Genomic DNA, 18681 nt, shown 5'->3' with positions numbered 1-18681 from the left:
TTCACATGAGAAATCTGAACTCTTATTTGGCAGCTCTGTGACAAGGGATAATGGAAAGCCTCAGCTGGAATTTCCCCCATCCCTAAAATGAGGTCAAGTCTTTACCTAATGTTTCCTGAGAAAGTCAAAGCAGCCAATTAATGCTCAGTGAGTGGGAGAATAGTATATCTGGTGCCCAGAAATGGGCATCAAAAGCTCTTCTATCAAGTTTTGCCTCATACATGGATTCATGAACGTTTATAAACACTTTAGTTAAATGAAAGAGGAAACCAAAGATGGTTATGGACTATGTAGTTTTCCTTTGTCGATAACATAGTAAGACATGCTCTCTGGGTTGCAATCCTTTAAGAGTCATATATTTGCTTTAGTGCTGTTTCTGACTCTGGTGACCCCTGGTATCACCTCACACAAATTCCCATTTGTTAAATAGATATTTTATCATCCATGACATTGAATTTGAGGCTGGGCAAATAAATACTCATCTACTAGTGACACTATGCTTTTCCTGTGGGTGGAAGAACAGATAACATAAATCTCACACAGCCACCCTCAATGTCTTTTGGAGGATGTGTCAAGAGTCAAGAGGGACAATATCTATTTTCATAATCTGCTCAGCTGATGGGAGAGTGGCTTCCAGGCACGGTTTTCAGACTCCAAGCATTAAGCTTGTCCCTTTGTCCCTCAATTTCCTATGCAGTATGTACTGCTAACAAAAGAAGAAATGAATGGTTTTGAGACACAACAGCTAAAGGGTACTGAGCTTGGGTAAGAGAAAACTGAAAACAGAGGTGACCTACTTGGGTGTTGCTTCAATATTGAATTGATCTTCAAACTGCAACCTTATAGCTTTACCCGGAGGAGCAGCTATGATCCAAATGCAATCAGCATGCTGGGGATAATTGCCAGGGTAGTTGGGGGAGGTCACGTATCCAGCAGAATCAGCATCATGGATATAGATATTGCCCCCACAGGCTGTCAGGAAACATAGTTAAATCAATATACAGTCTGGTGAAGGACAGTCAATTGCCGCAATCACTTTCTAAAGTTAATTTATCTGCATTTCCAGTCTCCATTTCCTTTCATCTGCAATTATCTTTTTTTTCCCCCTTGGGAGAGGTCTCACTGTGTTGAACCAGGCTGATCTTGAACTCCTGGGTTCAAGCCATTCTCCTGACTTAGCCTCCTGGAGTAGCTGGGACCACAGGTGTGTGCCACCCCATCCAGCTCCAGGTGTGTCACTTTTTAATTTGCCAAATCGTCTAATCTTGTTGAAAACTTCCTTCCTTCCTAAGGTTGACAAAAGACAGACACAGTTTGTGCAGCATGGTAGAAGCATGCACACATACCCACCACTTTGATGAGCATGTAAATAGACTGGTGGTTATTGTTCAGTTCAGTGGAGTGAAGCAGAGTCGTGATCTTGATATGCTTTAAAAACTAAGCACATACGTATTTATACAACTTTTTGGACATCCATTCACTATATAGCTTCAGGATTTAGATGCATTTAAAGAGCAAGATAGAGATTTCATGAAAGAATTTATTAGTCTTTTTTTTTTCTTGCAAGAAGACAAAGAACAAAGGGTCTTTTCTAAAAGACTAAAGGATTGTATAAAAATATCTTCCTTTTATCAATAATTATTCTTGGGCAATTTCAGCAAACAAACTAGGCAAGAATAAACCCATTTACTGTACCAATGAAATTAATCTGTCCAATGACTCAGCCACACATACTTGATCTACTAAACACAAGCTATGTATATACTTCCACTGCTGTTCAGCTGCTTATGGCCACATCCTGAATTTTGTCATTACTCAGAGCTCCCCTCATCTCTGAAAGCCTGAATTGCAAAGCCCTTTGACAGCTTTTAAATTCCTTGCTCCATATCTTTCCTTTGCAAAATGTCATTTTCATGGTTGTGTTCAAGTCATTCATGCAAATGGTGCTACTGAAAAGAAATGCTCCCCAATCTCACTCTGCCACTCAATTCTACTCCTACTTTTCATATAGTAGTAGTATGCAAATTACTTTGCATAAAAATGGTAACAGTCATGTGAAACTTTTTTACCCAATTCATTTATTCTCCCCATTCCCTTTTTTATTTTTGCGCCAGGGATTGAACCCAGGGTCACTCAATCACTGAGTCACATCCCCAGTCCTTTTTTGGTATTTTCTTTAGAGACAGAGTCTCACTGAATTGCTTAGCACCTCAGTAAGTTTCCGAGGCTGGCTTCGAACTAACGATTCTCCTGCCTCAGCCTCCGGAGCCACTGGGATTACAGGCAGCTTGGTCACCATGCCCGCTCTACCCAATTCCCTCTTGATTCTCAATATCTACATGGAGTTTTACTTGAGAAAGGAAATAAAAGAAATTCCAAATAAGAATACTGTCAATTTGTAATTTCCTATTTGTTACCATCCTAAAGAAAATTCACCTGCATCACTACCCTCTTCCTCTCAAACCCCCTCTCAATTATCTTCCTACATCTGGATCCTCAGAGATCTTGCTGTACCTCACCTCTCTCCTCCTGTTGTGTTAATCTCTACCCAGTCCCTTCCCCTCCCCACTTCATTCTTAAAACCTATCAAGCACCCTTCTTCAAGGTGACAATCACCTAGAAATTGTATACCGAAGATTGGTTTTGGTACTTATTTTATATTCATAGCATTTAACATGGGTGACTACTTCTTCCCTCCTTTCATTTGCATCCCTTAGTTCTTAGACACCAAACTCTTCTTTGGCTCCTATCATTGCTCCTCCTCTGGTCTTTAGATGACTCTTTCCAGGGCTTTCTCAACATTGCTGGAGATTCCCAGGAATCTTTCTGTAGGTCTTTCATCTTCTCCCTCTAAATAATTCCCTGGTTAATGTTATATCCTCATGTCTTAAACTACAAACAGTCTGTTTAAGATTCCTGGAGTTATAGATTCAATCTAGACCCCTCTTCTGACCTCTAGACTCATGTTCCTACATCCTACTGGACAACTCCACTGGATGTAACTCAGAGATTTCAAACTGAACATGTCTTAAACTGGAATTGTCTGATTGCCTCCAGAGTTCCACACCTCCCCTACTGACACTTCGTATCCACCTTCAACCTTGTTTTTATCCTACACACTTTTTACCATATGACATAGTATATATTTTACTTATTTCTTATGTGTACTTTAAGATGAAAATTAAGCTCAATGAGGACATGAATTCCATTTGTTTACTGTTATATCCCCAGTACCAGTTCAGTATTTGTCACATGGAAAGCTTTTAATAGATGTTCATGAGATAAATGCACCTACCCAGTCAGAAACCTAGCAATTATCCTTGGCTCCTTCATCCCTTCCCTTGACTTCCACATCCAAGTGACCTCCAAATCCACTCAATTCTGCATTTATAAATCTTTCAGTATGCCCTTTCTTCTTCCTTGTTACTGACACTGCCTTAGTTCAGGACTTAGTTTTTTTCCCTGATCAATTCTTTCATCAGGTCTCTCTCTTTAGCCTTCTCCCCCTCCATATTTTCAATGATGCAGTCACATTGATATTTCTAATCAGATCATGTCATTCATGCTTTGTATTAAAATTTTCCATGTCCTAACATCTTCTGTCCTTAGGGTGATATTCGTCACTCTTAGCTTAATGATGCCTGCCTGCTTCATCACCATATTTACCTCCTTTTAACTCTATTTTTCAACAGTAGTAAATTCTTTCAAAACTAAATTTGCTTTATCTTTTATCACTTAGATGTGATACATTGTCATATCCTTTCTTCACTAGTTGACAGATCCCTCTATTCATCTACCTCCTCTGGGAGTCTTCTCTGATCCCATCAGCTAGACTAGCTGTTTCTTCTATGTGTTTACATGGCTCCTGATGTACCTTCCATCTAGCATGTACAAGCTATATGCTAACTATGCCTTTGCTAGCCTGTTTCCTCCACTGCACCGAACTCCTTGACAGAATTTGGTAGCTTACACAGCAAGAAGCACTTTATAAATGTTTGAGTAATTAATTAAAGGGACAATTAATGAGGTGAGAATCAAAGACATCTCAATCAACCATAGTGAAGAGATGTCTCCAGGAAAAGACAATATAAAACTAGGCAAATCTGATGTCAAACATTATTCACACAGGAATGTATGTTAAAGAAATGGGAGTGGCCTTAAAGTATATGTGGTGGAAAGTAGCCAGGTAGGCAGGAGAAGCAGCATTGTGGTTGGATGACTTAGTAAGGAGGAAGAAACAAGAGTGATCATTTTGTTTGGGGCTGTCCAACTAAAGTTTTTGAGACAAAAAGATTTTTCTTTAAATTTAATATTAAGAGAAGTCATAAGCTTGAAGAAAGATTGGGAGGAGGTAATGGCCACAACCCTACTTACATGAATAGTGATTTCACAAAGAAATGGAAAAGCAATGTTGTCAAGTAAACCTTAGTGCATCAGAATTATCATGAAATTAGGCTGACGCTTTTCTTATATCCGGGAGAACACACAATTACGGTTTCACTGAGATTAATATGTATTTTGAGATGTATTCAAGAATCTGGGATTAAGAACACAAGATTATCCTAAAATCCATATTATTTAATTTCAGGGGAACAAGCAAAGATTTATTATTGCTCTTGATCTCCATTTTTGAAGCTATGCCTATTTATTTATTCAATTAAACATTATTAAACAGGAAATATCACAAAAATCAAATCATTACAATGGAATTAGTTATAATTAAATGCAGTTAAAGTTGATTAAATAAAGACTGCTACTATAAAATAGAATAACTAAATGAGTAAAAATAGAATTAGGATTAGTGTTCTTTTAAAAGGAAGCATATAAATTGTTAAACAAAGCAATTATATTCTTTTCAATGTTTCTATAGCTAGGCTTAACTGGACATTTTATAATGGATATTCCAGGGATCAATAAGATCAGTTCATTTTGTACACACAGAGAATGTCACTTTGGTTACTAACTATAAAAGTTAACATAGAAAAGTCCAAACTTTTTTATTTTACTTACAGGAAAAATGAACATAATGATATTTTCCTTAAAAAGTATTCATGTTGAGATATTGAAAGTGTCGAGCACATAGTTAGTGCTTGATAATGGGTAGCTATTCTTATTAAGGCTTTATTCTTTGTTCAGAAAAGAAAAATGTACATGACTTTTCCTCCAATCCATTTAAACAAGGAAAGTCAAGCAATTGCAGGAGAAGTGAAAATAGAATCTCAGTAGATACACTCACCCAGACTCTTTGCCTCATACTTGATCTTAAATCCTTGTCCTCCATTAATACCGTCAGAAATAAACTGAACAAACATTTGATTATCTGAGGTGAACAGAGTTGATGAAGGATGTCTGCCACAGAAACGACCATTTCCTCCTTGGGGACCCAAAGGTGGAGAATAGATATCAGGTCCATTTCTTAGCTGAAAAGACATTAAAATTGCATAACTCCTATATACTGGGAAAGACGGAGTGGAAAAGTCCTATTGATTTGTGTCCTGAGAAAGAAAAATCATCACCCTTTTTCTAAATGAAGTCTGCAGAGACAATAATTAGAAGGGATAGCCAGCAAGACCTACCAGCAGGTAATCCCCGTGGCTGCAAGAAGAATCTCCATTTGGAATGTGGAAGGGCTGTTCGAAATGAACAGCGATGGTCAGGCCACTCTGGACCAAGACGTGCCAGGAGCAGTTGAGGTTGGGAGTGTAGTTCTCTGGGTACTTGGGGGATGTGATAATCCCTCTGTCTGCATGCAAATATCCACCACAGCCTTTCCAAGAAGAAAGAAATGTGGGTTATTAAAAGGACATTGCAACCACGTTTTTAGGCTTTCCTGTTTTTCTTGGTAGTTTCAAAGGGCAGGGAATAGAAATGAAGTTCGAAATTAAAGGGGAACAAAGTAGAGGAAAGGACTGACAGAATGAGAACAGGCACACACCAGTGGGTACTTTGCGCTGCTGTTGTAGTGGAGATGTGTGATGCGGAGGTGAGGGTAAGCAATAGAAACAAATGACTTAATACCTGCATAAAACTTTTCATTCTTGTTGTTTATTTTTGCAGTACTGTGGACCGAACCCAGAACAAACCTCATGCATGCTAGGCAATCACTCCACCACTGAGCTACATGCCCAGCCCTTTTAAAATTTTATTCTGAGATAGGCTCCCTAAATTTTCCAAGCTGTGTTCCAGCTTATGATTTGGGAATCTTACTCCCAAATTGCCTGGAGTATCATGTCTAGCTTAAGCTTACTTTATAGAGGAAGGAAACATGCAACAAGCAAATGCGCAATATATAAGAGAGTCTTTCAAGGAAAATAAGAGGGGTGAAGGGTGAAGGGTACTCTCTCATCTGGGGCAGTTAGAGGTCATATCCTGGAGGAATATTTAAGCAGAGGTTTGAAGGGAAGGAGGAATGGAGCTAGGTGGCCTTGTGGGAGAAGAACGTTCCTGTGCAGAGAATGAATGGTGTAAAGGTTAAGAAGTCCACCAGGGATATCTGAGGGAGAGCCTAAGAACAGCAGGACCAGGGTATGCAGAAAGCAGAAAGCAGAAAGGACTTATTCCAAGTAAGAAGAGGAAGATATTGAAAGCTTTGTGCATTAGAACAGAACCATCTTGTTTAAATTATAAAATGATCACTGTTTGTAATACTAAGACTATAAAGGGTGCAGACAAGAGAAAGTCCAACCCAAGATCTAATGAGGGGATTGTCAGTTGGAGGAGAAAACAGAGGCCTGGACAAGGATGGTAGAAGGTGCTAGGTATTGAACCCAGGGCTTGTACAAGTGAGGCAAGCACTCTACCAACTGAGCTATATCCCCAGCACAAGTAGTTGGAATCTAGATGGAGTATGAGGGTAGAATCACTGGGCGTGGTGATGGGTAGAATGTGTGTCATCATGTATAACATACATACATACACAGGAGAGTTGTCACACACATACATTTGAGAAAGAGTGAGAAGCAGTTGGAGCAGGCATTAATTTGTCATTCATCAGGGACTCCACAGATCATCAGTAAGTGAGGAAAGCTTACACACCTAGTTAAAACACAGAGGTGAAAATTTATCTTTAATCCATCTAAGTCCAAAGTCTACTCTTTTAAACCACCATACAGACTGCTTCCCTAATTTTTAAAAAGCTATATACAATAATGAAGGAAATAGTAGATTTATTTTTAACATTAGACTGAGAATCTGCTTTAAGATGATGTTTTTCACACATTAGAGTCAATATTCTGTAGACTGCTTCTTTAACTTTAATCTAACTTGGATTTAAAATTATTATGAGCCAATGCACATGCCTGAAATCCCAGAAACTTGGGAAGCTGAGGAAGGAGGATCGCAAATTCAAAGCCAGCCTCAGCAACTTAGCAAGGTCCTAAGCAACTCAGCAAGACTCTGTCTCAAAATAAAATTTTAAAAAGGAGTGGGGATGTGGCTCAGGGTTTGAGCACCCTTGGGTTCAATCCCCAGTACCAAAAGGAAAAAAGGAAGGAGGAAGGAGGAAGGAAGGAAGGAAGGAAAGAAGGAAGGAAAGAAGGAAGGAAGTTATTATGAGATTTCAATGTTGTCACTGACTCCTCAAACTTAAATTTCAAGAGCAACAAACTTCCTGCCAACATCGAAATGGATGATTTCAACCAAGGCATTTTAGAGATATTTTCTATAAAATGTTTACTGGTCATTTCTTGAATTGAAGACGTTAACCTACTTCTCCTTTGATGTGTTATTGATATGTGTTGTCTTTGAGTTCCAGCCCTCAACTAGGCTGGTAAAGATCTCACTCTTATGCCCACCATGAACACACCTCCTTCGGGGATAAGATGCCCCAGTCAAAGACCTGAAGGCAGGAGACCCTTTCGTACAACTTAGTCTCAGTGCTTCATATTAGGACTCAGTACTTGACAGATGGATGGGCATCCATGAGTGGCAAAGACCTGTGCCCTCTGACTATAACTTGTGTGCTGGCATGGGAAAATGAGCAGAGTGTATTTGAGAAAGAGAAGACGGAGATGAGAGGAGATGAAAGGAAACAAATGTTTGAACACATTACTCTTGTGAAAGGAGGCATTGAAGCCTGCCCCGGCGATACTGAAGTCAGAGGTGAATCGGATGAACATGTACTCTCCAGTAGACCGGATGGGCCCAGGGATCTCTCTGCCACAGACAACTGCTAGCCGCTGGGCCAAGTTATTGTCTCCTGTGACCAAAGAAAGGAAACAATAGCATGAAAAGGTGATGTCTTAAGAATCTCCCAGCCTTTGCAACACAGCCAAAGCGGCTCACACATTTTTCTCAGAACACTAGAGATCCTAGAGTCTGGACTTCCAAGAGAAGTTATTGATGGAACAGAAGGAAAGTCACTAGAATTTAATCTTCAAGAACAACCATAATTTACTTCACTGGTGGACTTTCCTACCGAAGATTTTTAAAAGGCTTCCACCAGATGCTGAACACTCAGAATATGTATGCAAAGATTCACCTATTACATCAAAAAATTTAAATTTTAATATCCATAGGAATACCTTAATGTCAGGAAAGACAATACTTTTTCAGAGCCATATGCTGTTAGCTGATTATTGATAGAAAAAGTTGGGGGAGAGGGGAGGAGTTTATCATCTCATGTTTATATGACTGGTTTAAGTCTTAGTGTCCAGCCTCTATTGATGGGGACCTCCACCATTTGGTTTTTCTCACTAGGGTGAAAGGGATGTGAACTAGGGATGACAGTCTAAGGTAAAAAGACCCCACACATTAATAAACTGTGGGTCAAAAGGAAACATATCTTTTTTTTTTTTCTGAGAATCTCCCTTTCTAACTAGTTTTCAGGAGGTGTTGATTTGAAGACCACACTGAGAAGCACTGATATGAAGATTATGAACTTTCTATTGTCTTCCTTCATTCCAGTCCATGCAAATAATAAAGCAAAATTTTGTGCATGTTGCCTATCAGCACTCTTTATGTCCCTCATGAATAATGTCACTGTATAACAATAATACCTGCATATAAAGAAAATATGCAAACTTATTACCCTTTAATTCTATTTATTCTACCAGAGGTTCAGCAGACAACAAGAAATCAATACATTACAATTATAAATATTTTTCCCTTGGATTTTAAAGTCATAGATATAGAATGTTGATATTTATCCCCAAGGCATCTAAAGAAAGTAGCACAACATGGAAATCATACTATTATTTCCTACTCAGTCTTCTCAATTGCATTTGTCTTTCTCTTAGGAACATTGTGTTATTCCTGATATTTGGTACCAGGCAATTTAATGTTTTCCTTACATTCTCCAGAAATTATGGTCAATTCTAGTACTTGATGGCTTCACTGATCATAATATCTAGGAAATGCCACAAAATGGGGAGAAGCGGTAAACAAGTATGAAGAGAACTGAATATAACTTGGAACGTTTTTCTTTTAATTTTTCTCACCATCTCTTATCACAAGGCTGTCATAGCCACATGTTGGGTGAGATTCAACATCCAAGTAGAGGATGTTGAGTTCCACAGTAGAATCAGGAGCCTGGATAAGCCAGGTACAATCCACTCCATTACTGTAGCTTCTAGGCCATCCAGGGGAATAAAGAAAGAGTGGGGTATCTCCAGTCCTCAGGAACCCGCCACAAGCACCTGCAGAATAAAAAGCAACACTTTGAATACCTCTAAATAGGGAAAGACACCAACATTTTTCCACTTTAAATTGATAGCTCTATACTGAAATCAATTGGAACAAGTTTCTCAAAGAAATCAATAAATATTTTACTAAACTCACTGATTCAGATGGCCATGATTCTATATTTCACTTTCTACGTATGAAACTATATCATGTTATACTTGCTTGCCATAATTTTGCCATACGAAGCTATTATTGAGTGTTGATTATTAGGTAAGCATGAGTAAGTATGTGGAGAAGACCCAAAATTCTTGAGACGAGAAATCTTTCAGAATTTGAAGTTTTTTGCATTTTGGAATATTTGCATAGATTTTACTAGCTAAACATCCCTAATATGAAAACACAAAATTTGAGACCAGGTACAGTGGCACATTCCTGTAATCCCAGCAGTTTGGGAGGCTGAGGCAGGAGGATAACAAGCTCAAAGCCAGCCTCGGTAATTTAGTGAGACCCTAAGCAAATTAGTGAGGTGCTGTCTCAAAATAAAAAATGAAAAGGGTTGGGAATGTGTCTATGCAGTCAAGCAGTTATGAACCCCAGTACTAAAGGAAGAAGAAAAATAAAATACAAAATTCGAAATGCTGCAAAATCTAAACTTTCTAAGTGCTTTGTTAGTGCTCAGAAAGTTTAAGGCTTCAGATCACTTCGGATTTTCAGATTACAGATGTTTATAACCTGTGTATCCCCATTCCTGCCCTTCTCATTCTTCATGAAATTCATTGTCATCAAATTATATCTTGAAATACTATTATGGTTTTATGAGGTTATTTTAAAAATCAGATCATAGAAGAAAAGAGTTACAAACAGAAATACACTTATATTGTCTTTTATATTTAATTATATAGTTATCTTTACCCAACTGTCTAATAGGTTGTGAAGATTTACAAGAACCTTTAATTTCAGCCTAAAGACCTTGCTTTCCTTCATAGGGCAGGAGCGCTAACAATGAATTCCGTTTTTATTTAACTGGAAATGTTTTGATTTGTGCTTAAGGATACATTTGCTGAATATAGAATTCTTGATTGACAGTCTTTTTATTTCAGCACTTTGAATGTGTCTTCTGGCCTTCATGGATTTGGTTAATCTGACTTGAGCATTTTTTACATGACAAGTTATAGTCTTTGAATCTTCAAGATAAGATCCTTATATTCAGCTTTCATAGTTTGGCTATGCTGTGTCTAGGCATAGAACTTTTTGAGTGATGTTTGTTAGGCTTCTTGGATGCATAGATTAATATTTTTCATCAAATTTTCGATGTATTCAAACACTATCTCATCAAATAGTCTTTGTTTCTCTTTCATGTTATTCTTATCTTCTGGGACTCTCATTATATATATGTTGTCATGCTTGACGGTGTCTGAGGCTCTGTACAATTTTCTTTATTTCTTTTCTTCCTTTCCTTTGGATATAATTTCAATAAACTCCAAGTTTGTGGATTTTTTTTTTGCTTGCTCAAATTCAGTATTGAGTCTTTCCCATGTATTTTCATTTCAGTTATGCTTCTCAACTCCAACAATTCTAGTTGATTCCCTAAAAAATGTTTTTCCTATCACTTTTGGTAATCTCCATTTGGTGAGACATTATTCTTTTACTTTCCTTTAATTCTTTAGACACCATTCCCTTCATTTTTTAAAATATATTCATGATACCTAATTTTAAATCTTTGTTAATTGAGGCCAACCTCTTGGGTTGCTCCATTATAGTCTCTTTTGGTTGTTCTCTTCCTTTGTAGGAGCTATACATTCCAGTTTCTTTATGTCTCATCACTTTTGTTGTTGTTGAAAATTGGACATTTTTAAAACTGGGAACTTTGGAAACCAATACCTTCCAAGGTTTGCTGTTAATGTTAGTTTAATGATTATTTGCACTAATTCTATAATACTTGTATTTGTTGTTGTATATAGCCACTGAGTTTCTGTTCAAATGACTGGTCAATGAATCATTAGGTAGAGATTTAAGTACTTTAAACCAAAAAGTCTCCCAGTTATTTCCAAGAAATCTTGTATGTGTGCACTGGAATAAGGTTCCAGTAGACAGTTTACAACTCTGCCTTAGCTTTTACTTCCTACATTCACAAAGACTGAAGATCACATGGAGGTGAGAAATTAGGATCTTCTTGGATCTTTTCTTGGGAACATAAATAGGCATGTACATGCCTGTGGTCTTCTAGACTCCCAGAAATATGTCAGAGTTTTTGAAAGCCTTGGAGGGGCATCTCATTCTTCAGTTTTTCCTTTCATGTTTTTTGGTCAGTTTCTTATTAGCTGTAACTGGTATCACTTCTTCAAGTAGTTGTGATGCTAAACAGCTGCTGCTGATTGTTTTTAGCAGGTACTCTAAGGGTAGGGTTCTTTATACTGAGAGCTCATTAGGAAGGTCAAATGAAGACAATCTTGTGAGAAGGCAATTTTCCAAGAAGCTTCTAGATAGGTCAGATAATGGAAATTCCTTGGAGATAGTCTGTTTTCTGGAGATCCAAATCTGCTCTGCCCTCTTCCTGTGCTGCTAAGCTGAAGTTTTCACAGCTACCGTTGTTGTGAGACTGTTGTAAGGCTCCTCCAAAGTTAGGAAGAGGAGGAGAAATGACACTAGAAAAGTTAAGATACCACAAAGATGACCATTCTTACTGAGATTCTGCTATTTTCTTGAATAAAACCTCCTTGAGGAGCTTGTCATAAGGCTTTGGTTAATTTCTAAAGTACTCAAAAAGTTGATTTCTACCATTTTTGCCCAGCATTTTCATCGCTTTTATAGATAAATCGATTTCCAGAGGTATATAGTTTGCCATTCCAGAAATTTATGACTCTTATCCCATATGTTTGACTATTACTAGGATTATCAGAAAGAAAATACAAAGTACACTAGGACTGGGTCCTAATCTTACTATCCTAGTACTATACAAGTTCTAGAAGTTTTTATTAAAAAGAGTAATTTTGAAGTGGAAAATCTAAATGCTGAATGTTATCTGGTGCCTCCAAATTTTTTCCTTCTTCTGAAATATTCTTTATCTTGAATTTTGAAAGATAATTGTGACAACAGACCATGAGTCATTAATGCTGTCTGCCAAAGAGTCTATTTCTCCCAACTTTCAAATACTTGTTAGAATTGCATTCCCTGATTCTCTTATGGTTGGGTGAAGACATTTAACCAGTTTCAGTCAAAGAATTATGAGCAAAATATATGTGTAACTTTTTCACTGAACACTTTCAGACTGAGACATTCCAGGCTCTTTGTCTTCTGCCATCGTCACAGGCAATGTCCCAGACAGACAGCAGCTCCAACAGCCTGAGATAGGGAATAATGATGATGACAGGCACCCAGTCAATCTATGAAGGACTTTTATAGTGAACAAGAAAGAAACCTTGCTGTTTACAGTTACTAAGAGTTTGGAATTATGTGTTTCTGCAACATGACTGAGCATTTCCTGAATAATGTCTTCCTACTTGATGAATTTTTTTTTTAAACTTACTTTTATGTTCTTTTCTTCACTTTTTTTTTGTGTGTGTGTGTTTTTTTTTTTTTTTTTGTTTATTTGTTGTGCTGGGATAGAATCCAGGTCCTCATGCATGGTAGAAAAGCACCATATCACTGAGATGTATCCCCATCCCTTTTTATATTACTTTGAAACAGGATTTTGCTAAGAGCCTAGGCTGGCCTTGAACTTGAGATCTTCCTGCCTCAATCTCCCAAGTAGCTGGGATTTCAACATGTTAAATTTCAATCATATGATCTACTCCACGTCAAGTTTATTTTCCTGGTTGCTTATTTGCTGACTGAACCACTTGCCTTGTTACCTAAGCATTTAATTACTCAACTGTGATTAACTATCACATGAGTACTTTGTTTTTCCCAATTACTTTTAAGCCCCTTGAGGTAGAGATTGTATATAGGTTTCTTTTCTTAGTGACCTCACTGTATACATAATAAATCATCCATAAATATTTGTTGAATTAAATTCATTGACCAAAACTGCATGAATAAGAATTGCTGATGATACAATGCTCAATATGTTAATACATACAAAAATTTAAGCTTTATTATTTTTTAATGAAACTTCTAATATGTGTTTTTTATGAAATAAAATCTAGAGGAAAAAAGTTAGTGTTTAGTTGATCCTTAACTACCCTTTGTGTGTGTGTGTGTGTGTGTGTGTGTGTGTGTGGTATTGTGAATCAAATTTTCAGAGGACTCTCACATAGTTTCTAGAAACTATAAGTAGTTTATCTTCATGGATAGTGAGCACCTAATTTATATGAAAATCATAATAAGAAGCATTCATTTTCAGGAAACTGCAAACTTTTTTTTATAAAATGTAATATTTATGAATTTTAAAAGACATCTGATCACATAAAGGAAGGACATCAGGGTTTATTCATTTGTGATCTGTGGTCGGACCCTTTGAAATATTGGCCTATACATTTCAGTCTTGAAAATAATGCCATTCATTACCAAACAGACCTGTAGCAATTGTAGGTAAAGGTCCAGCGGGAACATCTACCGTAAACCACTCCAAGAGGAACCCCTTCCCTGAGATTGAAGAGTCAGAAGAAAACTGAAATGTCAAAGAATTTCTACTGGAGCTAAACGTTTCAGGCTGGGTACCACAGTAAGTTCCAATTAGGATGGAATGAATATCCAACCCATCAAAAATCTGCATGTAAGAAAAAACAACAGATAATAGATATTGTAATTAGACAATTACCCTGTATTTTTCTCCATAAAAAAGAAAATTTAGAAGATACCTGTATTACTACTTTATTCTACCACTTTATTACAATGGAAACATAATAAACATTTTATTTCAGTTTATAACAGAAAGTACCATTAATGTAAATATTATTACCAATAGTTTAAGGATGATGTTTTAAAATATTTATAGCTTTGTTGCAGAATTATATTAATAAACATGCTCTGTGGGACATAGCTTATTAGGTGATTTACAGTAAAAATGTGTGTGGAAAAGTAGAAACTAGGAAAGTTACTCAACAATCATACTTCATGTGTTTTGGGGCCTCAAAGGGAGCAATTAGGAAGGAAGAAGAAAAAGGAAAGATTTAATGAGAGAAAAGTGCGTGAGCATCCTACAGAGTCATATCTCCACAAAAAGAAAGAAGAATCGATGACAAGAACCATATTCTGCAGCGTCCAGCATGTTCAAAGCACTCAATCTCTTTCATTTGGTTTAAAATATTAAAATATCTTATTTAGAGACACATTTTGTGATGGTTTCCAAATAATCGGGCACAATTTTATTTGCAAAAGTTATTATAAAATGCTCTCCTGAATCTCATTTATTAAAATTAGGTACTAATTATTTTCTTATATATTGAACACCTATCAGGTACAGGGTCCTACTCAAGGCATAGAGTATCCAAGATGAATAAGATGGGATCCTGACTTGAAGGGATTTGACAGTGTTTCTGTTATTGCTACAGTAGCCAATGTCTGAATGGCAATTATCACTCAATTTTGGAATTGATTTATTTATCCACGATCCTTTACATTTTCAACACTCCAACATAAGAACAAACAAGATAATAGGATATGAGACAAAAAATCAATTTTCCTTACATGCATGCTTAGACAAAGTCTGATAATAACAATAATACCGAACAAAAAAATCTTTAGATACAGAATAGAAAATAGTAAATACAAAACTGGAGTCACCTTTGTTCTGGTAATATAGAGGTCGTAATCATGATTTAGGGCAGACTGATAGTAACCAATCAAAATTGTAAACATTGCATATAGCAACTCACCCTTAGTTTGTCATAATAGCAGTTCTGTGTTGCTTCAATGTCCATCTCCAAGATTCTGCCCTGGACCACTTGAGACGCATTCACCTTTACTGTCCATTTGTAGTTGGAGTTGTGGGGATAATTTGCAGGCCAGAAGGGAGAGGCAATTTTCCCATGAGTTCCCACAATATTATCATTGCCAAATACTAGGAGGGAAAACAGAGTAGTAAATCAGACCTACTTAGAATGGCTCTTTAATCAAATGAAAAAAAACAAAACACAAGGGGTGTTGAAAAGGATAGATTTCCAATTGACTGTGATTTCCTTTCTGACTACTGAAAGAAATACAGCTTCCCTTTTGGTTTCTGGACTATCTATTAATTCCTTGGAGAAGGGTGATTTTGTGAATGGAATTCCATCTCCTTGAAAGGTTGCCTGGTGTGAAAATTGGTGACAACTTCCCACGTGAAAAGGAGCTCCCAGACCTCAGGGACACTGGAAGGTGCTTTACCTATTTTGCTTTGTTTTAAAAAAGAAGGGAATGCTTTTATTTTTAAATTCTATAAGAGAAACTGAACAAACAATAGCTCATTATGACAATTTTAGTTAAAAAATAAAGCAAGTTAATGTTTTATTCCTATTGGAAGAATACCCTGTAGTTAAAATATCTGAGCACTTAATCATACCAAAGTAACACTAACTGTCTTTAGTTTGAAGAACACAGAGTTTATGGAATCGAATGAGACATATTTGGTAGAACGATACATGAAACCTGAACGATATTGGAAGACTCTTTAAAACAGTATCATAGGGGGGTGGGAGGGGTTAGTGTTAGGGTTAGAGTTAGGGTTAGGGAGGGGGGCAAGAATGGAGGAAGGAAGGACTGAATAGAGGGAAAAGAGGGGTGGGAGGGGTGGGGGGGAAGGGGAAAAAATAACAGAATGAATCAAACAACATTACCCTATGTAAATTTATGATTACACAAATGGTATGCCTTTACGCCATGTACAAACAGAGAAACAACATGTATCCCATTTGTTTACAATAAAAAAAAAAACAGTATCATAAAAATTTCAGTTTAACATTAGATAGAAACTGAAGTTTAAAAAGGGATTAGAACTATTGAGAATGCTCTCTCTTGCTCTTACTAAACCATTCATATGTGGTTTAGTTCTTCTAGTACACTTTATAATAAAGCAATTCCATAGACAATATGGAAGAAGAGCTTAGAGTTAAGGATTCTTCTTGCTTACTGAAATGCATGACTGAAAATGTTGTTCTCATGTCTACTTTACAAGTCATCACTAAAAGAGAACGACTTACTCTTAGCAAACGTGGCCTGGAAGCCCAAGCCACTGCCTGAGCCATCTGAGACAAATCGGATCCACAGAACATGCCCCAAAACAGACGAATAATTGAGTGGTAGGACGTTTCCGCAGTAGCGTCCCACCAAGCGACCCGTGGCGTTTCCTTCCCTTATCTCCACGAAATCTCTGCTACAGTTCTGAGAGTCTTCCAACTGGAAAGATCTGATTTGGAGAAAACAAAGTTAATAGGGATTAAAACGAGAGAATAATCTTTGGGGTTATCCTGAACCACAGACTGAGTTAACTTGTTCATTTTTTAAAAACTTTGATCAAAGTTATCTTTTGGCTATATCAAAATAGCCAAATTTTCAAATTTGTTGAAATGCCTATAACGAGAGACACGAAGACAATAGGCTGCCCTCAAAGGGTTTTCCTCCTAGTGGAAAAAAATGGGCAAGAATATAGGATAATAGTAATAATAATAATAATAATAATAATATCAAGAGTACAATTGGAACTATAAAGCAATAAGAGGGGGCTGGGAATGTAGCTTAGTAGTAAAGCATATGCTACTAAGCATCTGCTTAGCTGTGAGAAGCCCTAAGTTCAATCCCCAGCACCAGATAAATACATAAATGAATGAATAAACTGGCAGAAGACTTTTAAAGCAGAATGATCACATCTGATTGCTGGGTTCAGTAATGGATGAAGAGATTTTTTGAGATGGACATGCAAGCATTTGCCTATTAAGAAGCACAGAGGGCCGGCAGAGAGGGCTTTCTAACAAAGGCATCCATGCAGAAAAGGGTGGAGAATAATGTGGAACCAGTTTGGTTAAAAAATTGAGCACCACCAAGGATCCACTAAGAGATGTAGCTGGAGAGGCATGATGGGAAAATGTTGATAAGAGTTAAGTTCCTTGGAAAGGCATATGTACTTAATTTCTGGACTGGTAGAAAAACTACAGGATTTATAATAATACTGACTGGGCTCAAATGTAGCCCATTCAACTTGTCTTGTATTCTGCAACCCTGATGTGATGGGGGTTGGCAGGTAGGAAATGACAGCTACCTTATATGATTGTTATAAGCAATGTAGAAAGAGAGTCCGGAACACATAGGTGCTAGAGGAATGCTTTTAAAATTTGATCTTAACACTTAAAAACTTGAAGGAAATAAATAAAACACAGTTTGGGGGTAAGAGTAGACAAACTGTAAAATGAAATAGGAAAAAAGAAAACATTCCAGAAGAGAACTTGCAAATATGCAGTCAATACAATAGGATGCAAGGTACCAAGTCAATTTAATAAAAAAGTAGTTTTATAACAACTGGATATCCTTATGAACAGGGAAAAAGAAAAGAAAAAAAGACCTCAACTCTTGCCTCTCTTTATATATGGAAAACAACTTAATATTTTTCATAGATGTAAACATAAAAACTAGAATCATAAAACTCCTAGAAGAAAACAGAAGAAAATATTTGCAACCTTGATGGGCAAATATTTCTTAGAATGCAAAAAGCACTAATCATAAGATAAAGAATTAGTAAGCTTAACTTTATCAAACATGTCTCCTCATTAAAGACATAAGAAAATAAATAGAAGCCATGCACAGTGATGCATGCCCAAAATCCCAGATTAAGGAGGCTGAGGCAGGAGGATAGCAATTTTGAGGCCAGCCTCAGCAATTTATTAAGACTGCAACAACTTAAAATGAGAACCTTAAAAATAAAAAGGGCTGGGGATGTGACTGAGTGGTAAAGCACCCCTGGGTTCTATCCCCAGAAGAAAGAAAGAAAGGAAGGAAGGAAGAGAGAGAGAGAGAGAGAGAGAGAGAGAGAGAGAGAGAGAGAGAGAGAGAGAGAGAGAGAGAAGGGGAAAGGAAGAGAGAGAGGTGGGAAGGGAGGAAGGGAAAGAAAATGAATAGGCAACTTATGGACTGGGATGGGTGAGGGGAGTT

The 18681-nt window shown here is 37.1% G+C and overlaps 1 protein-coding gene across 1 annotated transcript in view; it reads right to left on the bottom strand.

Moving 5' to 3' along the window:
- The window catches only part of Cubn (cubilin), a 281227-nt gene that overhangs the window by 88814 nt on the left and 173732 nt on the right, over positions 1 to 18681 (bottom strand). The window contains exons 37-44 of the mRNA XM_047520823.1: positions 16740 to 16945; positions 15438 to 15622; positions 14137 to 14329; positions 9438 to 9635; positions 8051 to 8197; positions 5577 to 5767; positions 5237 to 5420; positions 798 to 972 (exon numbers count right to left, since the gene is read on the bottom strand). Of these exons, the coding sequence (XP_047376779.1) occupies positions 798 to 972; positions 5237 to 5420; positions 5577 to 5767; positions 8051 to 8197; positions 9438 to 9635; positions 14137 to 14329; positions 15438 to 15622; positions 16740 to 16945 (1479 nt within the window). The remainder of the gene's footprint in view (positions 1 to 797; positions 973 to 5236; positions 5421 to 5576; positions 5768 to 8050; positions 8198 to 9437; positions 9636 to 14136; positions 14330 to 15437; positions 15623 to 16739; positions 16946 to 18681) is intronic.

This window comes from Sciurus carolinensis, chromosome 12, assembly GCF_902686445.1.
Source record: "Sciurus carolinensis chromosome 12, mSciCar1.2, whole genome shotgun sequence".
Lineage (NCBI taxonomy): Eukaryota > Metazoa > Chordata > Mammalia > Rodentia > Sciuridae > Sciurus > Sciurus carolinensis.
The sequence above is the reverse complement of the archived record's forward strand: the minus strand, read 5'-3'. Positions and strand labels throughout refer to the sequence as shown.